The sequence below is a fragment of the Geotrypetes seraphini genome, chromosome 11 (genome assembly GCF_902459505.1).
Source record: "Geotrypetes seraphini chromosome 11, aGeoSer1.1, whole genome shotgun sequence".
In the NCBI taxonomy this organism is placed as follows: Eukaryota; Metazoa; Chordata; class Amphibia; order Gymnophiona; family Dermophiidae; genus Geotrypetes; species Geotrypetes seraphini.
The window spans coordinates 18,715,493-18,729,283 of record NC_047094.1 but is presented as its reverse complement, the minus strand read 5'-3'; the positions used below and the strand labels follow the sequence as shown (position 1 = coordinate 18,729,283).

Sequence of the window (13,791 nt, the reverse complement as noted above, 5' to 3'; positions counted from 1 at the left end):
TGAATCTTTAGCTTTACACCCCTCTCGAATACCCTTCAGGCCCCTTGTCTACCTTCCCCAACTCTGTGATGGTTTAGTTTAGTTAACAATTATTCCAACATTACAATGCTGTTAAAATGCATATATGAGTGTGGGAGTGTATGTGTGTGTGTGTGTGTCTCTCTCTCTCTCTCTGTTTCTGTCAGTGTGCCCATCCTATAGCGCTGCACAGGAGACTGAAACCCCTCAGCCCCAGACCAACAAAGGTCAGCAACCCACTTTGCAAAAATTTTGTCTGGTGGTGGTGCTGGTTTCTTTTGTTTTTAATCTGTTTGGATCGGGGAGGGAGGGGGGGAGAAGCCAAAGAAAATACGGAACACAGGCTCTGCAAAAGAGAGGGATGAACCTCATGCCCAACACAATTATTATTGTTTAACCCAGAGGGCATGTCTAATAAGTCTCCCCACACCAGAACTGGGATGCACAGGACCTACCTACCATCTGCTGGAGACCGAGAATACTGGCTGGTTCAGGGATGCACAGAACCCCTTATAAGGTGATGTCACAGCCTTAGTAGCTGGCAGGAGGGCATAATCCACTCATCTGGACCAGTCTAAAGCACCACTGAGGATTATGCTTTACTATTAAATTGTGTGTATTGGGTTCTTGAGTTTGTCTGGCTGTTGGGATATATTATTTTGCTTTGACTGCAGGTAATCTTTGCTCCTAAGATGGTCCTAACAGGAATCTAGTCTGTAATCCAGATTCTCACAACTGCTAAAGGGGGGGATTTAACTTCAATGTAGAACCCTAACATGGTTTTCAAAATGAGAGGCAGGAGTATAAGGAAACGGGAGACACCAGCAGCAAATTAAGCCACATGACAGAGACTTAACACATTATAGAGCCACATGAAGGTTACAAACACATGTGATCAAAGTAATGATCTCAAAGTAACAGGATACTGAAGATCAAGAAAGTTACAGAAAGTCACTGGATGCTTTTCAGCTTACATTGGTTGAAAGATACAGACAAAGTCGTTCTCAGGTGATTATACAGATTTGCAATCAAGAGCAGATCAATGCAGTGATCCGACAAGCTAGTACCTGCTGATCCAATAGTATTTTTACATCTCAATGTTCTTTCTTATCTTTTGTATATCTAGTTCGCCTTATCTCAAAAGAGGTCCAAAGCGGATTACAAAAAAAGAAACTAGACAATCCCTCAGGGGAGGGGGGGGAATCCAACCCCCATTAAAAACTTATATAATAACTTAAAATGAAACTACAGACAAGATTAAAAATCTTAAGTAAGACATTTATGAAACATAAAGGTCTTAAGCTTTTTGCAGAAAAGTCTTTTTTTTTGTTTATAATTCTTTATTCATTTTTGTATGTTACAACAAGTGTATTAAATAAACTCATAAAAAACTTAAATATACACACTTGATTAACTCACATATTAGCATTAAATTTAACATTTCATTAGAAATTAGTATTATATAAAGTTAAAATATTAAAGAGATCTAAATTGATATCATTTTTATTAAATATAATAATCCCCCATCCCACCCTCCCTCCCAATTCAATAATACATAAAATCAATTTTATTATGAATTCATTCAAATATTGATATATTATATAATAATCAGAAATAAAATCCCACCCCTTTCCCTTCTAATCAAATATCTTATCATAGGAAAAGTTAATCATTCATTACAAAAATCTGTTAACGGTCCCCAGACTTTCTGAAACTTACTCACATAACCTTTTTGTGTTGCAATGGTAAGTTCCATTTTGTATATATGACATACAGAATTCCACCAGAAATTGTAATTTAACCTGTCATATTGTTTCCAATTGTATGTTATTTGTTGTATTGCTATTCCAGTTAAAATAAACAAAAGTTTGTTGTTACTTGATGAAATTTGACTTCTTGCTCTCATAGTTGTTCCAAATAAGATAGTATCATATGTCAAAGCTACCGGGTTTTCTAACATCCTATTAATTTGGGGCCAAATTGATTTCCAAAATGATAGAATAAATGGACAATAGAATAAAAGGTGATCTAATGTTCCAGCTTCAATATGACAATGCCAGCATTTATTAGACTTAGAGCTGTCTAACTTTTGTAATCGAAATGGGGTCCAAAATGCTCTATGCAACAAAAAGAACCAAGTTTGTCTCATAGATGCTGACACTGTATATTTTAACCTCCAAGACCAAAGTCGTGGCCATTGAGATGCATTAATTTGATGCTTTATCTCAATGCTCCAAATGTCTCTAAGACCATTTTTTATTTTTTTATTTACAAATCCAGATATTAATTTATACCACTGTGCAGCTCTATGATCCATTGAATCCATCTGAAAGCATAAGAATTCCAAACTATGATAATTAGTAAGATTTTTCCACTCAGGGAACCCTACCTGAATGGATTGCTTCAATTGCAACCATCTAAAATATTGTGATTTATTAAGATTAAATTTATGTTGCAATTGTGAAAACTCCAGCAACTTACCATTTTTTATTACATCCTCCAAAATACGAATACCTGCTATCATCCAATGCTTCCAGATGATTTTAAAACCGCCAATTTTGATCTTGGGGTTTAACTAAATCATTTGAGTTGTTGATTTACTTATTGGAATAGGAGTTAGATTACTTATATATCTTAAAGTTTTCCAGGTATCCATAAATATTTTATGCTCTTTATATAACCTTGGCATTTTGATACTAACTACATGACTAAAACGCAAGGGAAACATAAGTTTCCATTCTAACCAGAACCAATCTGGAATATTGTCAGTGGGCTCTGGGAGGATCCAATACATACCTTGACGTAAAATATAGGCTTGATGATACCTATAAAAGTTGGGAAAATTTACCCCTCCCTCCATAATTGGCCTTTGCAACGACACTAAAGCAATTCTGGGATTTTTACCAAGCCAAATAAATTTTGTCAAAACCCTATTTAATTTTTTATAAAAAGATTCTTGAAAGAAAACTGGTATCATTCCCATTTGGTAACAAACCACAGGCAAAATCTGCAGAAAAGTCTGTTAAGATAACACTGGCTGATATTCAGTCAACAGTGGACAGCGTTTTCTTTTTTATCCGGCACCAGCGCTCAAGCCAGAAATTCAATGCCGGGCCCTGTGAAGGCATCGGCATTGAATTTTTGGGTTTTTTAAATGCATAATCGGTAAAGCTGATATTGACTTAGTCAGCCATGGGTTAGCTAATAAAGACATGACTGCTATCTATGCAATCCTATATACGATCCACTAAGTTAAGTTCCGAATATTGGAATTAACCAGTCACGCCTCCAAAATGCCCCCAACGTTCAGTGGCATTAACTGGTTAACTGCTGCTGAAAAAGACCATTTAGCTGCCGATAAGCGAGTTAACCAGTCAGCGACCAATCCCAGCTGGTTAACTCGCTCTGAATATCTGCCGGACAATTGTCTAATTCCTTTTTTTTTTATTTACTGAAATTATAATAAACATAAACAAGCACCTGCATACAGATTTGGATACTACAATAACAGTCTTTCAAAAAGACTGATGAAAGAAAAAGAAAAATTATTTAGTCCACAATCTTAAGGATCCAAGAACAAAGAAAAAGAAATAAAAAGGTAGGCAAGATATTAACCAGAGCCGGTCTAGATTGATAGTACAGTCATTGAACCAGTAACTACTCCCCCTCCCCTCCCTAGCTACAATAAACTCAAATAGTTGTTTTGGCTCAAAAAAAAAAAAAGGAAATTTTTTCCCTCGAATGAGATACAGCATTTAGAAGAAAATTTCAAGATAAAGGATGCTCCTAGGGCTATAAACCAAAAAGTTTTTTCTTCTTTTCTATGTCTCTTTAGAAATGTCAGGAAAAAGTCTAATAGTTGAGCCAAGAAAAATGTCATTCATGTGCCTAAAATAAGTTTGAGTGAAAATCTGTGAGGGAAGGACCAGAATAAAAATATCATCTGCCTACGAGAGCAAGACTTGGATGAATTAACAGTGTACCCTGGGAACTCAAATATTAAACAAAAAAAGTGATGGAGAAAACTCTGGAAAACTCCACCAAGTCAAACAAATGACAGAACAGTATCTTGTTAATATAGAATGATCTATTTGTTAGAAAATCCTTAAACCAGTTAAAAACAAGAAATTCTGAGTTCTCTGGTATAAGGATCCTGTTGGAAGAAAAGTCAACACCGCTCCACTCACCTCAATAACACCCTCTGTTGCAAATATGTTGGGCTTAATTTTAGCCAGGTACATCAGACTCAAGTACAACATGGGATCCGGTTTTGCTCGGTACATTTTCAGCTGCTTTACGGCACCACAGAGGACACCTTCAATTCTATCATCATCTCCTTCAGCCTCTGCAGTTTCAATATCATCCAGAAGTGCAGCAGGGAGAACTGAATGGAAAAAAAAAAGCCAGGGTGATCATCAGCTACCTGCACTAATGGTTTAACCATCCTAGAGGTGTCTGCAGCTAAAACCAATGACAGAATTATTGTTAATTCCTTAACCCAGTGTAAAATATCCAGAATGAGCTCTACCCCACCCACCTGGGCCAAAGATGAGAGGCCCAACAAATTATGGTTACTTTTTTATGGGGTAGAATGGAGAATATAGAAGCAGGAAGAGCCAACTGAATAATTAAAATCAAGTGCATGCCCTCATTTATTAGAAGAAACTGGATATAGAAATCTGATAATAATCAGCTGGAAAGTTACAAAAGATTCACCTTTACTTCCAGCATGGTAGTGGAAGCTGAAAAGGATTTATGTCCACAAGTTATTTTAATATTAATAAAAAAAAAAAGAAGATTTCCTTAAAGCAAGTTGCTGATAGAGACTGTTACCTTCTATTGGGACAACTGAAGGCTCTTTTATAGAGGGTGAAATTGCTCGTTTTTCTGCTACAGCAGCCTCTGCTAGACGCCCTAGGGCACTCAGTGGAGGAGTAGAGGAGAGTTTGGGACGTTTAGTGAGCCCAGATAGCCCTGCTGTGCTGGACAGTGAAGTTGTAGTTTCACGTTTGCGTTCAGATGGCAACCCAGCTGGAGCTGGCTTTAGAAGAGTAGCTGGTGCTTTGGACTCATTAGAAGACTGTCCCTTAGAACCCAATGCAATGAAATCTCCTGGAGGAGGGTGACCTATGCAGAAAAACAAAGATGATGGATTAATGTACTGTACAGAGACAAAAAAGCAGAGCACAAACCAATATTACATACTAAAAACCTATAACAGAGCTGCCCAAAGTGTAGGTTGGGACCCCGAATGGGTCAAAAAACTGTGTCTGAGGTTAAGAGTAAGACCCTGGGTGGATTTGCTATAGATGCATCATTATTTTGCACTTCTGCAGAGGGTGCCACAATCATGGGATCACAGACACAAAACAAAGATTGCTAAGCACTGACATATAAGAAATTAGAATACATGATCAGTTTTACCCTAAATATTGAAGGGTTAATTTTCAGCAGACCACTTAACTAGCACACTACAGGTCTGATGTGAGCAGAGCAAGGTGGTGTGCCTTTATAAAACAGACTTCCCTAATGTATGAATCCACACACAGTGTTATTGTCTTATGTATTGTTTAATATTTGGCTGTACACTTGTTGTGAATTATAAAATAAAGAAATAAAATTTAAAAAAAATCCACACACACACAGTCAATATTCAAATACAAGGTAGCTGCATATTTTGCTTGGTTATGTAGCTAAGTATATGCATGTATACTTCCACCATCTGAAAAGAAAGTATATGCAAACATTTTTTTTTTAAGTTCAGCATATGAAAGTAGCTTACTCCTTAGATAAATCATCCCCCCCCCAAGAAATTCCCTCTTATTGCAGCTAAAAGAATGTGCACATGTATTAAGGGAGTTGAAAATTCACTTGGGCAGATTCAGCCATTCTAGTTGCATAAACCCTGTTTTTACATGTGCAGTTCCTATCTAAACCTTCAAAAATTAACCCCTCAAATGACCCCACAAAATTAAAAGGCTTCATTTCTACTACTACACTTCATCCCTTTCCAACAGTAGCTCAAAGCAAACTACATGCAGGTACAGTAAGGGCTCCTTTTACGAAGGTGCGCTAGCGTTTTTAACGCACGCACCAGATTAGCGCGCACTAGTCGAAAAACTACCGCCTGTAAAAGAGGAGGCGGCTAGCGCGTGCATTTTAGCGTGCGCTATTCCGCGCGTTAAGGCCCTGATGCGCCTTCGTAAAAGGACCCCTAATATTTCCCTGTCTCCCGAGTGATTTACAAGCTAAGTCTGTACCTGAAGGAAAAAAATAAAAAAGGAAGTGGCTTTGCCCAAAGACAGAAAGATCAGATACCAAGTTTCCAAGTTTATTAAAATTTGATATACCGCTTTATCAGTATTCAAGGTGGTTTTACAAAGTTAAAATATGGGGGAAACATTAAAATGACTAATACATCAAATCCTACAACAGACACACATAAGGCATTTAATAAAAACAATGACTGACTTGTGCGAAGAGAGAAGGGGAGGAACTACAAAATTTAGATAGGAAAGAACAAAAACTGGAAAAAAACAAAGGCAGGGAAAGCAGAGGGACCCATTAAGGGCAGGACTAGCATATTTGTAGAACATCCTTAAAAGGATGGTCAAAAATTCAAAAGCATCTTTGAATAGGAATGTTTTTAGGCTAGATTTTAAAATGTCTAAGGATGTAATCTCTCTCTCTTTTTTTTATTACTTTATTTAATATTTGTTACATATAAAAATAACAAAATACAAGAAAATCATCACCAAATATAAACAAAAAGAAAAAGAAATTACAACTTTACGTGATACAGTTATTATTGGAACCGCTTAATATCTTAACAAAAGTAATTATCAAAAGTAAATCAGATTCTCTATTTAGGGACAGGCAAATTTGGCCATTTTTTTTTTGTCAAGTTTCAAGTTTATCAAGTTTATTATGGGACTTGATAAATCGCTTAATCAAATATTCTAAGCGATGTACATTTAAAATTTACAATATAAATCTAAAATACAGTAACAATACATTACATTACAATGCAGACAATATATTTAAGTAATAACTAAAAAACAATAAATTTAAGCATAGTTAAACAAAGAAAAAGAAGGGAAGAAATCCAATTTTAAATAAAGATAAGACAATGAAGGAAAACACAGAATAATGTAATTAGAACAGGATTGATCAAATAATCATCATTCTTAAAATATAAAAGAATTATGTGAAGAAGGCATCATTAAAACAGTAAAATTTTAACACAGATTTAAATTTACCCAATAAATTGACCAATAAACAGAATTTATAAAATAAATAAATTATGTAAAAAAAGCGTCTTTAAAAAGGAAAGTTTTTAACGCAGTTTTAAATTTACCCAAGTCTTTCTCATCCCGCAGCACAATAGGAAGGGCATTCCAAGTTTGCGGTGCCATACAGGAAAAAATAAATTGTCTCCTAGTATTAATAATTTTTAATGATGGAATTGTTAGCAGATTTTGTTCGCTAGATCTTAAAATTCTTTTAGTAGAATAAGGAATCAATGATCTATATAAAAAAGCAGGAGTCTTATTAGTCAAAGTTTTGAAAATAGTTATACATAACTTATAAGTGATTCTATAATTAACAGGAAGCCAATGCGCCTCTTTAAGAAGTGGTGTTACATGATCATATTTTTTTGAATTATTGATTAATTTTATTGCTGTATTCTGTATGATTTGTAATCGTTTTATTTCATGAAGTGCAATCCCTTTGAATAAGGAATTGCAGTAATCGAGCTTAGACATCACCAAAGAGTGAACAAGTATAGTAAGTGATTTAGAACAGAGAAATTTTGAAATGGAACGAATTTTACGTAATCTGTAAAAAGTGATTTTCACAATATTACTGATATGATCATGGAAATTTAGTTTATTATCAAAAATAACACCTAAAATTTTTATATTCTTAACTGATTGTAAGGGAACATTATTGATTAATATCGGATGAGCAAGAGAGAAACTATCTTTCCAAGGAAATAGCATCACATTGGTTTTATTAATATTGAGAGCCAATCTGTTTTTGTTTAGCCAATGATATACTTGTTCAAGTTTCTCATTAATAGATGAGATATCAGTTAAATTGTTATTGTTTAAAGGGTGTAATAATTGAATATCATCGGCATAAGCAAAAACTTGAAATCCTACTGATTGGCATAAAGTCATCAAAGGAGCTAAAAAAATATTGAAGAGTAAAGGTGAGAGAATAGATCCCTGTGGAACTCCATAAGAAACCTGGGATGGAAGAGATGCAGTATTATTGAAATCAACTATAGAGGTACGCTCAGTAAAGTATGAAGTGAACCAAGCTAGAACTTCATCAGTCACCCCAATAGTCTGAAGTCTAGCAAGGAGTAAATGGTGATCAATAGTATCAAACGCTGCTGATAGATCAAGAGAAACTAAAAGCACCGATTGATGGTGATCTAAGAAATAATGAATTGAAGAAGTCATTCCAAGAAGTGAGTGCTCTGTGTTATGGTGTTTTCTAAAACCAGTTTGATTAGGATGTAACACATTGGTTTGTTCAATAAACTCTGATATCTGATTAAAGACAATTTTTTCTGTTAATTTAGCCAAGAATGGAATCGTAGATATTGGTCTATAATTAGAAAGTTCATCTTGACCAACTTTTTTATCCTTGATGATTGGACGAATATATGATTTTTTCCAATTTAATGGAACCCTTTGTTGAATTAAACTCTCTGTAACTAAGATATGAATCAGAGGTCCAAAGATATTAAAATATTTTTTTAGAAAAAAAGGTGGAATTAAATCCGCTTTTGAACTTTTGATATTCAGAGTTTTTAGAACCATATCTATTTCATTTAAACTAGGTATTTTGAATTTTGAACATTTCGAGGATAACCAGTCTGAGTTCAACTGTTTGGAATCACTTATAAGAGAAGGATTTATAAAAGACTTCCTAATATTTATAATTTTCTCTGAGAGATGATTCGCAATTGTCTGGGCTGTAGGAACTAAGCTATTGGAATCACACTGTAAATTAATATGTGATGTTATTTTGTTAAGAATGTTATAAAGAATTGAAGAATTTTTAGCTTTAAGTATCTTTTCAGAATAATATTTCATTTTCGTTTGATTAATTTTAGTTTTATAGAAATTCATATGATCCCTATATATAGAATGATTTTCCTGGGATTTATCCTTTCTCCATCTCCGTTCAAGAGATCGTAATTGTTTCTTGTGAAGTAAAAGCTCTGTGGTAAACCAAGGGTTCCTAACTTTACGAGCAGAAATAACCTTTTTTTGAATTGGAATAAGTTTATTCAAAGTATTTTGAATAGCGTTATTCCATAAGTCGGTTAATTCATCTATTGAGGTAGTAGCTGAATTTGAAAAATCTAGCTTGAATGTAGATTGGATTGTATCATAAGAAAGTTCATTGAAATTTCTATAAAGAATAGTTTGTCGTGTAGACTTAGATCTAGTGTAAGAGCTAATATATGTTAATGAAATGAAAAAATGATCAGACCAGGGAACTGATAAACAACAATTTAAAAAAAAATTTTCCTTTATAGAAATTGGAATAAATACTGAATCTATGGTATGACCTGCTTGGTGAGTCGGTTGGGTTACTAATGAAAACAGATCCAATTGATTAATATAAGAAAGAACTGTTTTAGTGAAATTATTATTTTGATCATCGAAATGAATATTAAAATCACCTAAAATTACTGGGTTTGAGGAAGAACTACCAAAATCAAACAGTAAGGACATCAGGAAAGCCATATTATCCAAATTTATTGGGGGAGGAAGATAAATTAACAATATATCTGTTTTGGGTTTTGTTTGAATGGTTAAATGTAAGAATTCAATAGGGACAGTGCCTGTGGATTTTTCAACCAGGGTCAGTAAAAATTCTCTAAATATTACGGCTAAGCCACCACCTTTTTTATAGGACCGATGATTATAAAAAAAAGAAAAACCATCTGGACAGGCAAATGTAAGATAGGCTTCATCGCCATCTGATAACCAAGTTTCTGTTATACATAATATATCTAATGATTTATCTATGATAAGATCTTTAACAAGATGGAATTTTGTTTTAATTGAACGAATATTAATTAATCCTATATTTAAAGATAGAGGGTTGCGATTCGGAGGTAAATTAAGACTGGAAGAAGCTGTTATCTAAAGGTAGTGATTTTAGATTAGATGGCTGAACTGAATGAGGATTACTATAATTAACTTTATTTTGAATTTCTCTACGACCCCAGAGAACAGGAATAGTGGACGAATTGTTGTCCATATCTGTATAATCAGCAAAATGATTATAAGGACAACAATTCTTTGTTTCAAATAGAATAGTGCCAAAAAAAGGAGCTATTAAGCAAAAAGATAAAATTTTCTTGAATGTTGGTGTATTTTGTTTATTATTTAAAAGAAAATTTGGGAAATTATTTGAAACACATTGCAGAATCGCATAAAGGAGCGCATTAAGGAGCAGAACCTGCTCCTTAAGCGCGCTCCTTTGGCGTGCGCCGCAAAGTGACTGGTTTTAATAGTCATGTACCGGAAGTAAGTTGAGGGGTGGAATCAGGAACGCGCTGCCGCTGCGCGGCAGCAGAGAAATCAGGTAACAACTGAGAAACAAAAATACAATGACACCTTAATACAATTAAAATAATAACTAAATTTTAAACCATAAAAACAAACTAAAATAACTTTAAAAATAAGCTCAGGACTCATGCAATAGCTAGCAGTGCTTGCTCGGTGTGCTCAGCGTGCGCCGCAAAGTGACTGGTTTTAATAGTCATGTACCGGAAGTAAGTTGAGGGGTGGAATCAGGAACGCGCTGCCGCTGCGCGGCAGCAGAGAAATCAGGTAACAACGGAAGTAAGTTGAGGGGTGGAATCAGGAACGCGCTGCCGCTGTGCGGCAGCAGAGAAATCAGGTAACATTTATGAAATTTTTTGTACAGGTTTATCTTTCAAGAAATCTTTTAACTGAGAAGGAGCCATAAATACATATTTATCACTTCCACAGGATATTAAACATTTACATGGAAATTTAAGGAAGAAAGTTGCCCCGTAATCTCTCTTAAGTGATTGGGAGTTGAGTTCCAAAGCGTGGGGGTTATAGCCAAGCAGCTGTCACAAGTTACACAGTAGCCTACCTCAAGGTTTGAAAAGAGATCCGCAGATTACAAATTCTACAAAATACTGCCGTTAAACTTATCTACTATGCTAAAAATTTGACCACGTCACCTCGCTCTTACGTGACACACATTGGCTCCCTGTCCCTCATCTCATCACATACAAAATCAAACACCACCACTTCATTGATAAATATTAAATCCCTTTTGCCTCTAGTCGTACACTGTTCAAAACTATCAAGATCTTCTTGTTATTCCATCCATTCAAGAAATCTTCTATGATACAACCCGTAATTCCATTTTCTCAGTCATGGTGCCCTCTTTGGAACACCCTGCCCCTTCATATAAAACAAGAGTCTTCTCTCCCTGTATTTAAGGCCAAACGCATAACGTTTCTCTTCAATGACGTCTATGACAACTAATCTAGGATTTCATCTGCTTTTCCAAGAATAATTCTCTCTCCAGGCTTTTAAATCCAAATGCCTCCTTAGAGGCAAACCAACCCCTCTTGCTCTATCCTCCCCTTCCTCGCTTTTATATATATGTATTTTTTTGCAACTTCATGTACTTACCTTCCCCATGATGATAGCCTTAAGTTATGGCATCCCCCTTCACTAAATTGGGTGAGGGGTTTTTATCCCTCACCCCCTTTTATTTTAACATTTGCCTTTAAATACAGTAAAACCTTGGATTGCAAGTAACTTGGTTTGCAAGTGTTTTGCAAGACAAGCAAAACATTTGATTAAATTTTAACTTAATATACAAGCAAGGTCTTGCAATACAAGTACATACAGTATACACACATCAGAACTGAGCCGATGGTTCTTCTCTCTCTGACACTGCAAGAGTGTAGTGACTGTTCTAAACAAGCAAAGTCTTGCAATTTGAGTACATATAGTATACATTCATCAAATCATCACAACTGAGCCAATGGTTCTTCTCTCTGACGCTGCAAGAGTGTAGTGACTACAGTCTACGGCCCAGAAATATCAAAGAACAGACAAGTTAATATAATCATGAATTTTTTAATGAGTATAACTTATGGGCAGACTGGATGGACCGTTCAGGTCTGTATCTGCCGTCATTTACTATGTTACTATGACTGTTTTAAGAACATAAGAACATAAGCAGTGCCTCCGCCGGGTCAGACCACAGGTCCATCCTGCCCAGCAGTCCGTTCCCGCGGCGGCCCAAACAGGTCACGACCTGTCTGAATAACCAGAAGGGGCCCCCTTGGTTTCCCATTGAAGTCCTATCTTCTCATCGAAGTCCTAACCCTCCGGTCTTGCACATTCACGACTTGGTTGGGTTTCCATACTTATTACCTGGTTAGCTTTCTATACTTGTATTACATCCCAGCACCTCTCTCAGTATCCCACGATCCCTTTATCCCTCAGGAATCCGTCCAATCCCTGTACTGTACTCTGCCTGATCACTTCCTTCGGTAGCGCATTCCAAGTGTCCACGACCCTTTGGGTGAAAAAAAACTTCCTTGCATTTTTTTTTTTTTTTCTGATTTCTCCATTGCATTCCCAAAGATAAGCAAGATTATAAGGTCCAGCATACATTTGGGGGAGGGGGGAACAAAGTCTTGCAATACGAGTACATACAGTATTCACGTGTCACATCATCACAACTGAGCCGATGGCTCTACTATCTCTGACGCTGCAAGAGTGTAGTGACTGTTCTAAACGAGCAAAGTCTTGCAAAATGAGTGCATACAGTATACATGCGTCACAAAACAACTGAGAACATAAGAACTGCCATCACCAGATCAGACTTATGGTCCATCAAGTCCGGCAATCCGCACACGCGGAGGCCCTGGCAGGTGTGCACCTGGCGCAAATTAAGTCACCCATATCCCTCTATGCCTCTCTGGTTCTTCTCTCTGACGCTGTTCTAAACAAGCAAGTCTTGCAATACGAGTACATACAGTATGCACCTGTCACATCACAACTGAGCCGATAGTTCTCTCTCTGACACTGCAGGTGTAGTGACTGTTCTAAATTAGTGAAGTCTTGTAATACAAGTATGTATAGTATTTTGTATTAAAGTTGCCTGAGTTTCCATTATTTCCTATTGTGAAATTCGCTGTGATATAGGAGTGCTTTGGATGACAAGCAGGCTTCTGGAACGAATTACGTATGCTCGCAAACCAAGGTTTGACTGTTTATTTTATTAATTGTAAGCCACCTAAATATTATTTTGTGATAGACGGTATATTGGTATATCGAGATATTAATAAACTTGGAACCTGAGACGCAAATCACTGTCAGTTATTATCACCCTGAACCCAGAAAATGCTTTCTTATTCACCAGATGTCTTGGCCGCAGCGCTGGGCCGCCGCACAGTGGCTGGCTTTGGACGGTTCATCCCGCTCCAGCGCTTCAGATACAGTTACTTAAGAGAGCGGGAAAGACCTTAAGGCAGGGGGAAGCCTCGCAAAGGTCAACCCCTCCCCCCTTTTTTTTGTCTGCACACGGGTCAGGGGCTGTTTCCGGCTCGGGGCTCTCATCCACGGCCTCTTTCTTCCGGGGACCCAGACGTAGCGCCGGTGCTCTTCCCCGGCTTCCTAGTTGCCCCGCAAGCGTCCCAGCGTGCAGACGTCTAGCCACGGGGGGTCGTCCAATCAGACG

General features: G+C 36.5%; 1 protein-coding gene across 1 annotated transcript in view; it reads right to left on the bottom strand.

The window, feature by feature from the left end:
- INTS1 (integrator complex subunit 1) overlaps window positions 1-13,774 on the bottom strand; it is a 70,334-nt gene extending 56,560 nt beyond the window's left edge. The window contains 3 exon segments of the mRNA XM_033963862.1: window positions 4,206-4,402; window positions 4,852-5,145; window positions 13,471-13,774. Coding sequence (XP_033819753.1) covers window positions 4,206-4,402; window positions 4,852-5,145; window positions 13,471-13,528 — 549 coding nt within the window. The 5' untranslated portion in view covers window positions 13,529-13,774.
- Window positions 13,775-13,791: the final 17 nt, after the last annotated feature.